The 15,784-nt window shown below is 35.7% G+C and overlaps 1 protein-coding gene across 2 annotated transcripts in view; it reads right to left on the bottom strand.

The window, feature by feature from the left end:
• The window catches only part of EXOC6B (exocyst complex component 6B), a 714,846-nt gene that overhangs the window by 612,406 nt on the left and 86,656 nt on the right, over positions 1–15,784 (bottom strand). For both annotated transcript variants that reach the window (XM_036873122.1, XM_036873124.1), the window contains exons 2-5: positions 8,627–8,792; positions 4,432–4,479; positions 2,668–2,758; positions 2,510–2,555 (exon numbers count right to left, since the gene is read on the bottom strand). In XM_036873122.1, coding sequence (XP_036729017.1) covers positions 2,510–2,555; positions 2,668–2,758; positions 4,432–4,479; positions 8,627–8,792 — 351 coding nt within the window. The remainder of the gene's footprint in view (positions 1–2,509; positions 2,556–2,667; positions 2,759–4,431; positions 4,480–8,626; positions 8,793–15,784) is intronic.

Raw genomic sequence — 15,784 nt, 5'->3', positions numbered from 1 at the left:
AAGAAGACCTAAATAAATGAGAGCATTCATACTGGTGGGTGAGGGGTAAGATGGACCAGCATGGGATACAAGGGACCTAGTGGGGTAAGACTGTCTGTATAGGAAGGCAGCATTGCATGGAGGGTCAGAGCCAAACAGGGATGAGGAGGGCATTCAGGCAAGACAGAAGCATAACACAGGGTATTAGAGCCCAAGTAGAGTAAGGAGGATACAATATAGGAGGGCAACTCAGTGTGCAGTGTTGATACAGCTCAAAGGAGCCCAAGACATATAAACCTACTCTTTGTGCCAGAAAAAGGTTGAGCTAGAAATACTGGTGAACAGTACTTATGACAGCCACTCAAATTAAGAGGAGAAATGTGGGTTGTTCATATAATAGACTACTATACAGCAATTAAAATAAGTGAACTAGATCTCTATACATAAATTTTAAAAAGCTCTCCACTAGTACGTAAGCCCCACAACAGCAGATATTTTTGTCTATTTTGTTCAGAGCTATATTCCCAGCACTAATAGCAATGCCTAACAACACAGTAAGTACTCAATTCATTTTTATTGAATGAATGAATCTCAAAAACACAAGGACTGAGAACTATTCATGTAAATGTTTCTAAAAACACAAAATACAACATATGATTTATGGATATTAAAAACATGGACTAGAAGGACACACCAAATTTATGATACTAGTTTCCCCAACAGAGTAGGGAAAGGGACAGGACTGAGGAAGGGGATATGAGTTTTATCTATAATTTTTTTAAATGTACATCTTTACCTCTTTCTGTCCATATGTGTTTATATATATGTCATAAATATTTACATATATATGAATCAAAACTGGAATTGTTGCTATCTGTTAATTCAGAGAAGTTGATACTGAAGTTTTTTTTTAATCTCTGTAATTTTCTATAATTTTAGAACTTCACAAAAAGGTTATCAGGGAAATAATATTACTTTCTATCTCACTGAACAGAATTTCTCATACTGTTCAACCTATGTTCTCTTATATGAATGTATCCTCCCAGGGAGAAGGCAGTCTGGGAAATAATCTTAAGAAATTCAAGGCTTCCCTGGTGGCGCAGTGGTTGAGAATCTGCCTGCCAATGCAGAGAATACGGGTTCGAGCCCTGGTCTGGGAAGATTCCACATGCCGCGGAGCAACTGGGCCCGTGAGCCACAATTACTGAGCCTGCGCGTCTGGAGCCTGTGCTCCGCAACAAGAGAGGCCGCGATAGTGAGAGGCCCGCGCACCGCGATGAAGAATGGCCCCCACTTGCCACAACTAGAGAAAGCCCTCACACAGAAACAAAGACCCAACACAGCCATAAAAATAAATAAATAAATAAACCCAAAGTTAAAAAAAAAAAAAGAAATTCAAAAAATATTGATGCCTCATGCTTTAACTTTAAAATTCTTGAGAATTTATCATTTTTATTCACAATATTTTTAATCTTATTTCAGTATTAAATACATTTTAATTCCATACTTTTTCCCTCAAAACTAGGTAAAATTAACATTCCAGGAAGATGTGTCCTGTTTATCTTATAGCTTCACATACCCCCATCATACCACTGGGTACTCCAGGGAAGAGAGGATGGAGGTGCTTACTCTAGTTTGGGAAGAAGAGCCAAAGAGTCACTATCAAGTTTCCTGTGGAATAAAACCAGATGAAAATAACACACAGGAAAAGACTCCTCTGAACTTAACCTTGACCTTGCCCCTTGTGATGGTTAATTTTATATGTCAACTTGGTTAGGCCATAGTACCCAGAGATTTGGTCAAATATTATTCTGGATATTTCTGTGAAGGTATATTTTACATGAGATTATTAGCACTTAAATCAGTAGACTGAGTAAAGATGAATATTCTCCATAATGTGGGTGGGCCTCATTAAATCAGTTAAAGGCCTTGATAGGAAAAAGACTAAACTCCCCAGAGGAAGACGGAATTCTGCCAGCAGACTGCCTTCAGACTCAGGCAACAATATTTACTCTTCCCTGACACCAGCCTACCAGCCTACTATGCAGATTTGGACCTCCATAATCATGTGAACCAATTTGCTAAAAAAATCACTCTCTCTCTCTCTCTCTGCACACACACACACACACACACACACACACACACAACACTGGTTCTATTTCAATGGAGAACCCTGACTGATTCACCCCAGCAAAACCAGTAACTATTTTTTCTACTATAATACTAAACCAAAGCATGTTTCTCAAATTAACTATCACTAAAACAGTTACATGCTTTTCCCCCTAAAAAGCTGGGTCTTCTAAAAATCAAACTGCGTGTAGTGTTTTTTATTAAACATAATACATGACAAAATACATCAGCATATGTAAATAACTCTCAGGATGAATCAATAGATATACAAAAGGCGAGAGAAGATGTTATATGGACTTAATTATTTTTTGAAAAGTTATGCTAAATATGGACTTTTAAAAAAATTCTAAATAACAGAAATTTTAGATAATACAAAGTATTCAACAAAAAAATATCTTACCTTTTAGTTTTCATCTGGTCCCTCAGTTTGCTATACATCTCCAGGACTTGAAAGAGAAGGGGAAAAAGAGCACACAAGCATTATTTAGAGAAAGTGAAAAGACTAATTAAAGCTAAAGGAATTGCATCAAGAATTCTACTCTATTTCCAGTTCCTCACCTGGAAGACACAGCATTAATTTATCAACAGTGGCAGAAATATTTCTCTGTTGTAGTCGACACTGCTTCAGCTCTTCCATTGCTATTACCAGCTTAGCAAGAGGGAAAAAAACTGAATTATGCCAACAGCTGTAAATAAAAAGCTTTCACTCACATTTTTCCACCCTATGTTCAATTCATCAGAAAGTCCCAGACAGTTTCATACTAAGACCTGCCAAGTGGACTACGGAACTGCCTTTCTCAACCAGTAAAACATCCCTGTATGGTTTCCCACTTTCTCCCCAAGATGCATACATACTACACTAGAAAAGGCTAGGTGAAATGAAATCTTAAAATTCAGGGGCTATCCAGGAGAAAAGAAAAAAAGTGCAGATTTGCTCCACACCCTATTCAGACTCTTCATGATTTATGATTTCATCAATCTTCTAAGAAGATCCTATATTTCTGTCATCAGTGCTAGACTCCTAGAGGAAAACAGTCCTTCCTATACAGCTTCAAATGAATCTTGAAAATAATCTGCAACTAAATCTGTATTTCAACAAATAAACCACACAGTTAGAAGTTGTGGCTTTTCCAAGAGTTCCAGTTAAATGAAGAGTATCTCACTCTTCTTCTCACAGCATTTTAAAGTCTTCCATCTGAAGTCATACCACAGTAAAACTAGAAGAAACTGCATTCTTTGCAAAAACTTAAAATATGTGAGACAAACTTTTAAAAAGCAATAATCTACATGGCCTCTTATAGTATTTATCCCATACCCTTTCCTAAAAATGTTATCTACTTAGATACTATGCAAAAAAGAAAAAAGGGAATGGTCCTGATTAAGTTACTGATAAGACGATCAAAGGCTAATCTTAAAGATTATTAAAATTAAACACTAAATAAGTATTAGGCAATGAGGAAGGTACATGATACAGAGAACAGTAATAGACTATAAGTCAGAAAACTTGGGTTTTAGTCCCAGCCTTGCCAATTACTATGTAAACTTTAGCAAATCATCTGTTTTAGTTTCCTAATCAATAAAATAGTGATAATACCAGTCCTGACTTTGTCATAGGTCTGCCATGAGGATTAAGTGAGAAAATGGATGTAAAATAATCTTATAAACTATGATGATTTAAATGATGAGTATATCAATTAACAGAATCAGATTCTTTTTTTTTTTAACAAATACTTATGCATATTCATGTTGTGCCAGTCACTGTTTAGGTAGGTAGAGGGGATATGGCAATGCAGTTAAAAAAAAAAAAAAAAAAACTTGACCTCATGGAACTTAATTTCTAATGGAAGGAGACACAAAAAACAAACATATAAGGAAAAATGTATAATATCAAAGCATGATAGGTGCAATGGAGAAAAACAGAGCAGGAAAGGTAAAAAGAATACAAGGGGTGAAAGTGAGACTGCAATTCTAAATAAGGTGGTTAGAAAAGGCCTCATGAAGGAGGTAACATGTGAGGAGCAAAGATCTGAAGTAGGTAAACATTTGGGAAAGAACATTCCAGGCAGAGGAAACAGCATTGGCCATATTATGACTACTTAAGTGATTTAAAAACACAGCTAAGGAAGGAGGCTATGTACTCTCATTAAGCTTTCTAGTGCTATATTCATTTACTTCAGATAAACATTAGGAGAAGCAATGATAATGTCCAAGTTCCTCCAACATGCTGCTTATGGTCTTACAAGCCACTAAATCAAGAACACAGTTATCAAAGAGAATGACAGGAAACAGAAAACATTTTTTCAAAAGGTAAACTGGCCTTACTTCCTTTCCCTCATGTTGTAGTTTTCTATTAGTATCCGTCACTTGATTCTGTGGAGAGAAGACAATTTAAACTCATAAAAAACACTTAGATAATAGTTGGATAAGATCAAAATTTTAAATGAAAAGACTAAGAATAGGTATTCAGATTGTTTCCATATGCCACCACATTTTGGTTTAGTGGTGTTCTCTTGGGATCAAATTATATCAACTTTTCTACTGAACATTTGTATGACCTTTTGAACAATAAAAAAAATTACTAAAAAATATGTTCAGTTTGAAATATTACAAACTAAAATAACATAACAACTAAAGATCACACTTTCATTTGGAAAGGAAAGAAAAAATATAATAGAAAAAATAACCCACAAAGAACCTTACCATCTCTACTATATGTAGAAAGAACAAATTTTATCATAGATAGTCCTCACTTCACCAATGTATTCCTGGAAAACTTGAGTATAAATTGAACTTTTTAACTCAGGTCAAATATTTCTACTTACCTAATTTTAGAAAACCTTTTATCTTAATTTTTTGGATTATTAATTCTTAATAGTTTCTAACACTTCCACATTCCCATTTTTCTAAATTAATCTCTCCATCAGACAGTCAAAATCAGGTGAACAAGCTTTAAAATTATGTACAGTTCATAATTTAAAGGAACTGGCACCACTTATTTTGGTAGCCACTTTTGAAGAATCAACAGATATAAAAAAATTAAGTATATAGAATAGTAATTTCCTCACCTTCTTAAACATTATCAAAACATGAGCAATATTAACTTCTAAAGCTTTCTTTAATAGAGGCTTTCTATACTTCCACCAATAACTGCGACTCCTTTCGCTTTTAAGACACTCCCTTAACCCAGCATTTCCTATTATGTCTCTTGGAACACCAAGAAATGGTAGTTAAAAGGTACTCTGCACTCTGTATACACACACACACATCAATATGTATGGGAAATACCACTAAACAGGTTAGTTTATTCAGGACTTCCTGAAGCCCAAGAAGGAGATATCACACGGTGTTTTCCAACTTATTTTACGTAACATCCTTTTATTGAGGATCATCTCAAGAAACTAGTTTTTCAGGAACACACCTTTGAAAACTTTGCCCTAAACTATACACTATACACTATACCTGGACTATCACTTTCTGAGCAGATTACCACATGCACTGCCATTGTAGCAAAAATGCAGCCATAAACGTAACATAAATGAACGGGCATTGCTGTGTTCCAATAAAACTTTATTACAAAATTAGGAAGCAAGCTGGATTTGGCTTGCAAGATATAGCTTGCTGATCCTTGGTCTAGAATAAGTGAGACTGAAGAGTTTATTATTCAAACCAATAAATGAATGTTATTCAAAAATGGGGTTAATATCAGCTCAATACAAGAAAAAGCTTTTAAGCGATGTGAATAAAAATGGGGTGGGTTGCCTTGAGTGATCATTGTTCAAGAATAATTAATTTTTTTTCGTGTAAACAGATTTCAAAAAATTCAACCTTCCATAAATACTACTAAATTCAGCATCACTGTTTCTACTAAAATAACTTGTTTACTTTATAAAGATACCATTTCTGAAATTTTTTTTACCTCAAACTCATTGTAAGAAATATATTTTACATTGCAACCCAGTACACAAGTATAGGGAATGCACACGTGTGTGCACACACACAGACACACACAAACACAGAGAAACAAAATTTTCAAGAAACAATGTTTAGACTTACTACATGTAATACACTTTATTGTTTCCTTTTTTATTCTATTTCAATTTTTATTAAAAATACTGATCATGGCCCACTAAATTGATTTCATGCAAACCAGAGTTCTAAAACATCCATAGGCGCCTAACCAAAGCTTCTGATAAGAAAGGTAATTACTATTTCAATACTATTTGAACATAACAATGAGAGGAAATCTATACTGCCTGTCTAGGATGCTACTTGTTGATTCAGAGAACATATATATGCATGTGTGTGTATATATACACACACACACGTACCAACATACATACTGTGAATCAAAAGAAGTAATGGACATCCTAGAGAGAGTAGGATTTTTCATTGTTATGTTCAAATAGTATTTACAGTAGGTAATACTTAACCTTTTCCATTTTCTAAACTCTTTTCTCAAGTTCAAGAATTTCTAAGTTTCATAGGCTCTTAACACAGGTTGAATGTATGCCCCCTAGAGCAGAGTCTCCCAGGTGTTAATGGTGAGCATTATGGGCAATATTCAGGTACTTAACCACATGACTACTTCAGTAACCAGACACAGAGCACCCCGCTGCCCATCATGGACAAAGGGCCCGAGGAGCAGAGGGAGAGGTTTTGGAATACAGGCATCAAGAACAGCCCAAGGTGAAGACGGATGGGAAGCTGGGATGGCTGAGTGAGGACAAACAGCACATACAGCTCCTGGCAGAAGCCCCGTATCTTTGTTTTCACATATTTCAGATACTTCTGTCCATCTGACGCTTTTCAGCTCCCCAAAACTCGGTATAACTTTTTAAATAGAATCAAATTGTTCATACTTTTTAATCTGCTTTATACAGTAAGCAAACATTTCTAATGCTTCCCCATGTCAGATATCCTTCTACAATATATTGTAGTTTATTACTCTTTTAAATGGATACACCATGATTTATTTTACTAATCCTCTAGCACATCACTTTCAGGGACATTTTAAAGTTTTAGCCATTAAAAAATAAAAAATCACATGAACATCTCTGTATATGCACCTGTAGCTGTAGAATAAATCTTAAAACTATGTGGAGTTTTCAGTATTGATAAATAAAATCGCTCTCCTTAAAAGTTGTAACAGTCTACACTCCAACCAGGCATTCCCAGGTTGATAGGTATCATCTCCAATCTTAATACTTGTTTCATCTTTGTCATTTTATTAGGTGGCACGTTATTGTTTAAATTTGCATTCCTTTAATACTAAATTGTAGAGTTCCCTTATATTTCTTATGTAAACTGTATATTAACATGTATTTCTCAGTTTTCTATTAGTGTGTTCATATTTCTCCTATTAATTTGTAGACATTTTCTATGTTAGGATATCAATCATTTGTCATGTGTATTTGTAAATATTTTTATTTATTATTTACCTTTACACTTTTAACTTCTATGTAGAAAGTTCTTTCATTTTAATGTTTTCGTACCTATCAATATTTTCTTTCTGGCTTAGGAATTGTATTTAGAAATGTATCCCTCACTCCTAAAAATCACATAAATATTCATCTATATTTTCTACTAGTTCCTTGATGGTTTTTTTACATTTAACTTTTTAGTTCATCTGAAATTAAATTTGGTACATTGACTGAGAAAGGAATCTAAGTTAATTTCAATTATAATAGTTAAGCATTAAAGAACATTAACAACAAATCAGAAGAGTTGTTACTTTTGGAGGCGAGGGTGGAGAGAGTCACTGAGAAGGATAAAAAAGAGAGATTTAATTTTGTTGGCAATATTATATTTCTTATGATGATTGGATAGTTGTTGTACAGGTCCATAAACTCTTATCTGAAACCTTGGGACCCAATGTGTTTTGGACTTCAAAATTTTGGAAATTTTATAAAGATAATATGGTACATATTGTTTATTATGTAACAATGGGCACTAGGACAGCATCCCATAATCAAATACAGTAATATTTCTGTATCAAAGTCAGTTACCCAAGATACATGAATTTGCTATGCCAGGGACAAAACCAATATAGTTAGCCTCTTTCCTGAACTTAAATCTGTCATATCAAGAAAGAACCTTCATGCTTTGGTAGAAGACACTCCCCAACTAACACTAATTTTTTTTTCCTTTGGCTCAGATTGCCTTGCTGCAAAGACTTCTACAGGCATGCCTTGCAATTCTGTCATCCAACAGTGATGGCTTTCATCTAGCAAGGAAGCAGACAGATGACATGAAGAGTCAACCGAGTTTCTGTTTGAAAGAAACTGATTCTTGTCACTGGTTCTCATCCACACATAGTTATCCCAAATAAATTTTAACTTAAAACAGTATCCTTTCCAGCTAAAAGCCATAATCCCAGTTATCTATGTTGCAGTATAAACTCCTTTCTTACTATTCAAAAATTTTTAGTACAAATATGTAACCTGCAATGTATTCCCCACTCTTTTAATGTTCATCAAAACCCCAAGACAGAGAGAAGCAAGTCTTAGAGTCTCCTTACTTTGAGTTTCTGGGCTTCTCCTCTTACTTTCAGCAGTTCCGTTATAGAGTCCACAAAGCCCTGGTAATGAAAGTTGCACATTTTCTCAATTTCTCGGTCATGATTGCGGATGCGAGTTTCAAGCTTCTCCATGAATCGTCCATGTTCCTCACCATCGTAGACAGACCTTTTAAAAAAAATGGCATGGAGATTATACCAGATTTACATCTAAGAAAGAGAAACAGAATTACAAACCCAGAAGCAAATTTATTTGGAAATCAGGTATTTAAGTTACATAAACCACAGAGTAATCCAATTGTATTAATGTTGCCCCAAAGCTAGATGAGTATTTCTTTTAGGAAAATCCAAAATTTTGTTTCCTTATTTACTGAAAAATATGTAAGTGTTTGACAGTATTTATCACAGAATTCTCATCATAAAATGAAAGGACTGAATTATAATTCCTCCGTACCTTTCTTTCTCAATTAAACCAATCTAGAAAAACTTAATTTTGGATAAACCTAACTATACATTTTCTCCAAGATTATACCCTAGAACCTGACGCTGCTGGAGAGAAATAACGTAACTGTGCTGCTAGACTCAGTTTAGCTATCTGACGACAAATTTAAATTGGGCAGCCAGACACCGCTAGTTAAAAATAATGAAATTATCCCGCCAAATACCACCACCAAAAAATCACTTTGTAGTCTCCAAAATGTGTGAAAACCTTACTTCTCCTCTCCTCAAATGTCTACCCTCTCTCTCGCTCTCAGCTGCACTTCACAGGAAAAAAAAATTCCTCTCCTCAACCAACCTACTTACATCTGAAACTCCTATTCTGTCCACCCTCCTGTAACAATGGAAAAAGTATTTCAAGCTCTTATCTACAGTCAGTCATTCTTGTTGTCTCTAAGAACTTTCCTCCTGCAGTTATTCCCTTTTATCCCTATCCTGTATTATATATTTCTCCCACTCTACTAAGTCATTCTCATGGATATTTAAACATGACTTTAAGAAACCTGTCCTTACCTACACATTTCCCTCCAGCTACCATCTCATTTGTCTGCTCCCGTTCCCAGCAAAACTTCTTTCTACTTCCTCAGCCCCCATTAGTTAGCATCCCTGCTACTGTACCTAAAGGCAGCATTTGCTATGGTTTAAATATACCTTCCTTCTTGAAACACTGCTTTCTCTAGACTTCAATGATACCACACTAAGTGATTTTCATCCTTTTACTGACATGCCTTCTCAATCTCCTTCCTGGGCTCCTCCTCCTCTATTCTTTTTCTAAATATTCGTAAAAGCTCTTCTCTTCCCTACCTATGCTCTCTCACCAAGAAATGCCAGCTAATCCCATGTCTTTATAATACTATTACAGTGGTAGACTTCCTAATCTATACCTTCAATTCTGAGCACTTCCCTGAGCACTAGACTCAAATACTCAGCTATAATTTAACAACTCCAATTGGATTTTTAAAAGCCATCTCAAATTTTAACACAGAAAAAAAAAAAATCATCTATCACCAAACTATCTCCACTCCCAAACTTGATTCTCCCAAAAGCTCCCCACCACTCAGCTACTCCATCTCAGCTAATGGCACTATCCAGTTGCCCAAGTCAAAAATGCAAATCCAGGAATCACTCCTCATGTACCTCTTTCCATCATACACCCCATCCAATCCATTAGTAAGTCCTGACAACTCAACCTCCAAAACATATCTTAAAATTGACCACCATCCCACCATTTCCACTAAAACCCTAGTCTAAACCTGTATCATCGGCACACTGGATCAATGCAATAGCCTCCTAAAAGTCTCCGTTCTGCACTCTTCATCCCCTCTACTCCCTGTCCCAATGCAGATACTCTCCAAACAGCAGTAAAAATGGTCTTTATGAAGCAACAGTTCAGATGTAGCCTCCTGCTTAAATCGCTCCAATTCCTTCTCTTTACAAAAGGAATAAAAATCATAAATCCTTACCATGGTCTATAACATACCACATAATCTAACCTCTGATTATCTCTCTAACCTTGTTTCTCTCTAGGTCCCACCCCCTAGCCTTGCCTTCCTCCATCCTCTATGCTCCTGCTACAGAGGATTTTTTTTTTAGCCTCTTCCTGCCTCAAGAATTTTGTTTTTACTGTTCTTAGACTAGTAACACTCACCCCCTGTATCTTCAAGCAACTTTCTCCTTCTCATCATCCATAGTTTGTTAACTATCTTCCCCCCAACCCATCCCAATTAGATTGTAAACTCAGGGGCAAGAACTTTGTCTGCCATATTCACCACTGTACCTCTAAAACAGTGCCAGACAGGTAATAGGCAGTGAGTAAACATTCGTTGAGTAAATGAATAACATTATCTCTAAGAACACTTTGATCTCTGACATTTATTCAACAAATATACATTTGCTCATTACCAACATTTTCTGGTTCTATAATCATTTGTAGGTACCAGATCACCACCCTGGTCCTGTGGATAAGAGAGCACCCACTCCTCAGCAGATCAGTTCCACTACCCAGAACTCAAGCAGTAACCATAGAAACTACATATACAAGTTTGGATTCCGGTAAGAATTCTGAACACTTACTTCAGAAAAACCAGAGCAATCCAGATTCATTCTCCTTCATTTGAAATAAAGGGATAAGATCTTCAAATAAATTATAAACAATCCCGGCTTTGACAATTAAGACATACTATAGCATAACCACTTGCCTAAAAGAGCTACTGGGAAACACAAGACAGAATCTACTATTGACATTTCAACTAACCTCAAATAAGCATAACTTTTCCCCTTCCAAAGGAAAGGAAAAGAAAGATTTCCATGTAAAGGCACCAGTATTCCTTGCCATTTGAAGAAGAGGAATAACCACGGAAAATTCATCAGTCTAAATGGTATAAGAAGATTATTATTCAATACTGAGACAAGCCTCTTGGTTTCAAATTCAGTTATATCTTGACCCATTAATACTTTTAAGTTAGGTAGTAAATATACTTCCTTCTACAATGTAAAACTTATTTTTCTCCCTCCAAAGATCTACATTAATATGACAAAAGATAACCTCAAGGAGAAGAAAATCTCATAGTTAAGAAATTCATAATTTATCCTAGCTCCCTGAACTTTCTATAAAAAAAAGTATAAATCAAAGAAAGGAAGAATGGATATTTGCTGCCTGACTGCGTGGCCTTGGTGTTTAGCAATGTAATTAACTAGCTATGAGTCTTTGGTCAATTCAGTTAATCTCTCTCACCCTCAGCTTTCTCATTAGAAAACAGGAAGCAATCCATTACAAATCCTCTTTAGCATCAGCCTAGCTCTGAATTTCTGCAATTCACTTCCACTTTCAAGTCCAGTCAGCAATAATGTAAAGATCATACATTTTTCAGAACAGTGTAGAGAGGTAGTTCAAAACAAGTTAATGAATTCTCTACATCCTTATCACTAGGCCCCACCTGTTTCTCCTATTTTAGGGCCTTTATGATTCTAATATTCTCTTCAATTATAATAATGTTGAATAACATGAAAGATTTATAGTGAACCTCCTGAATATCTTGAGAATTTTAAAAGTTAGAATAAAATGTAAAACCCACATATCTAAAACAGGAGTTTTGGACTATATTTAATTAACCTGTGTTCCATGAGTATGCATCTGGAAAACCACAATTTCCAGATTTTATGTGGATTTTGTGAGTATAAGCAGAAGCACATATGTGTAATTTTTAAGGGACACATCACAGTTTTCATCTGGTTATCAAAGGGTTAAAAACCACTGATTTAAAGGTTTTGTTTCAAACTGCCTAACAGGAAAAGGCAATTATAATTATAAATCAGTACCTAACAGTTCAACTCACATCAGCATTTCACGTGTATCTCAGACTTAGTGCTAATCAGCTATCAGATATAAAATGCTAAAAACAAAAATAAACAAGTCTTAAATTCTGGAAAAGTCAGAGATCTCCTGAAATTAACCTAATATTGGTAATCAACATTGCACGTGAACAGTGTCTCCCTCCCCCACAATAAATGGATTAAACTGGAGAAAGACTGCCATCTAGTGATGGCCCATTTCTAACATGCTTTGAAACTTAAATTTGATGTGACCAAGCAAAGAGGGGCTGCTTAAAAATCTAAAAACTATATTCTATAATACTTGCTAGCCAAAGTCTTATAACTTGTTATTAAATTATATTTTATATAAAGTACTCTAATGTTTAAACATCCGTTTCTAATAGAAAGCAGGATCTTGAAAACATATGCTTTTGACATGTGTGCCATAGGTATGTCACAGTTAAACAAGACTACAAAATAAACTGCACCACTGGTTTAATTATTTGTGATAATCCAAAGAATATTCTGGTACCTAGTGAAAGGTAAACAGGAAGATATGTTTGGAAACTAGCAACTTTTAATAGCCTACATTTTTACTCAACTACATAAATGCTGCCTTGTGGAGTCTCATTTCCAAAAAATCCCAAATAAACCACAGGTTTTTGTGAAAAGTAAAATGTTTTACCCTAGTGTCCATATCTGACACATACTTCTGAACATTCCACCTAGATTAAGAGAGAGATTTTAATTTATAAAACACTGCAGGAATTCTATTCAACAAAAATATTTATGATTCCCAAGTACTGAATCATTACAGGATTATATCACTTGCAAGAACTTACATCAGCTCCAATCTGTCAAGAGAAAATAAATAAATAATGTAATGAGCATGTGTTATCTCATTTAAATCCTAGGCATCTTATAAATTAGACATTACTCCCATTTTATAACTGAGGAACCTAAAACCCAAGAAGATGAAGTAACTTGCCAAATCCACACAGCTAGAAAGTGTTCTCTGTAGTACATCAGTCTGTCTCCTTTTAGAGCAAAGGAAAGTAAGAAAGTCACATGGACCTCTAAAACGTTAGAGTTGAAAGAGGTCTCGGGGATGGAATACAAAGCTTTTATTGTACAATGGAGGAAACTGAAGCCAAGAAAAGTTAAATGCCTTAATCAAAATTATATTGCTTGTTACTGATACACCTGGGCCTGACTCCCAAAGAAAACAGGAAAAACTAATGCAATGTGAAGCCTGACACAAAGCTAAGTGGTTTTTAAAAAGACACACACACACACACACACACACACACACTTCTACTTTATGATGAGTTAGCTGCCTATTTGTTGTGCCTACACAACAGCTATTCCATTCTTCCTGCTGGAAGAGTTCCAATTCGTTCTGGTATTTCACCTTTCCATCCTACTGCAAGGGGTAAATACTAATTTAGACCAATCATGGTAATTCCATTCCCCTTGTCAGTGACCAGTTAACAGATGACACAACTCACTGATGGAAGTAAATGGAAGTTTGGAAGTGAGGATCCAAGGAAAGGTTTCTTTCCTGAAGGATGCAGGAAAAGAAACTGCTTTTCCTACTTTGGACATTGTCCTGTACAATGCTTAGGGATGCAGCAACCATCCTGAGAAGAGAGGAGATATTGCCAATAATTTGAGGATTGCAAAGGGGAAAGATGGAAAACAACTGGGTCCTTGATGATGAACCAATCCTGAAACAGTCCTATCTCCAGCCTTCACGTTATGTGCATTAATAAATTTCCTATTTTTAGGGAAACTTCCTATTTCCACTTTGTCTCAATAGTCTGCTACTTTCAAAGGAAAGTATCCTAAATGCACAACACTGTTCATTCTTCAAAGGTAGCAGGCAAATCAAAGAAACAACCAGCAGCCAGTCAAAGTCTAAACATGGCTAAGGAATCCTGTTTCCAGGACCTAGACTGCTGCTCTTCCTGGTTTTCTTCTTAGTTAAGAGTTAACTCCCAATTCACTCTTCAAATCTCAGCTTGCACCTTACTTTTTCTGGAAACCTTCTCTAATCACATAGACTCTGTTATGTGTTCCTCCTTTGTTATTAATGCCATCACAGAATCTATTTAACTATATTCTGATTACCCATTCACTTGTCAGTTTCCCCATACCAAAATGTTAATCTTCTGTGTGTTGAGACTGTGTCTTACCCATTTTATCTCCAGCTCATAGCACAGAGCCTGGCACAGAGGAGATCCACCATGTATGCTAAAGACAGAGAAAGAGAAGGAAGGGTAGGAAACTAACATGTGGGTTTCTGACTGACTCAAAGATGGATGCAAAAGAGTATCATATCAAACAAAGTTTATCTGTTGAGATGTTTTCAGAACCAAGGAGAACTTCAAGACACAAAAGACTGAACGTTTTGCTTTTGTTTTTGATTAGTCCAAGAAAACATTCCAGAATTTTTGTTCTTTTCTTTTTCATATATATGTTTTTTAACTTCTGTCATGGTTTTAGTCCTGAAACATTTTCTTCTTATTAAGCTTCATAAAAGCATCATTAGTATTGCTGTTTATTCCAAAAGTTAAAAATAAAGTGGAAAAACAGATTTGAGCAGGATGTTGAAAGAGAAACTGCAGGAGGTCAAGAGGATTTTAAAGTCCCTTCCCTTCCTTACTTCAGTTTGTCTATCAGTTTAATTCAGACCTTACTATGGTAATCTGGATGCTCTGAGTGCAAAACGTGAAAGTAGATCACTGTGTATCACCATCCATGACAGGGGAAGCATATGCTAATTGATGAAGTCTAAGCTGAAGACTACACCCAAATGTTTTTGGACTGCCACAGGAGACCAAATACATTCAAATCCTTTTCCCACCTTTGCAAATACCAAGGTATCCAACTGGCTTCACTAAGATAGCCCACGCAACCAAAAGAAGTTGTGATGGAACTCTCCCTCAAGGCAGGAAGGGAACCCCACACTTCCATTATGGCTATTTTCAAAGGGATAAAAACAGGGTAGAGAAGTTTCAAACGGCACCTAGCCAAAGAGCCTACTAAAAACCAGGTATTGGTTAAATAGCACAGGAAAGTGGAGAAGGGGACCTTGTCACAAAACATCAGTCAAATCAACAACAGACTATTAGGAAATAAACTAATGAAAGCAAGAAAACTCCAAATTAAGGAGACGGAGACTGCTCTAACTACTACCATGATAATGTCACACTGTTAGAACAATTAATCAGCATAGGCAATTGAAGACACAAAAGCACTACAGGATATGTTAGTGGCTTCATCTTGGCCTCTGTATCAATTTGCATTAAGTGCAATAAGATTTCATTGTAGCTTTCAGTGGTGGTCATA

This window comes from Balaenoptera musculus, chromosome 13, assembly GCF_009873245.2.
Source record: "Balaenoptera musculus isolate JJ_BM4_2016_0621 chromosome 13, mBalMus1.pri.v3, whole genome shotgun sequence".
In the NCBI taxonomy this organism is placed as follows: Eukaryota; Metazoa; Chordata; class Mammalia; order Artiodactyla; family Balaenopteridae; genus Balaenoptera; species Balaenoptera musculus.
This window is presented reverse-complemented; position numbering and strand designations above follow the sequence as displayed.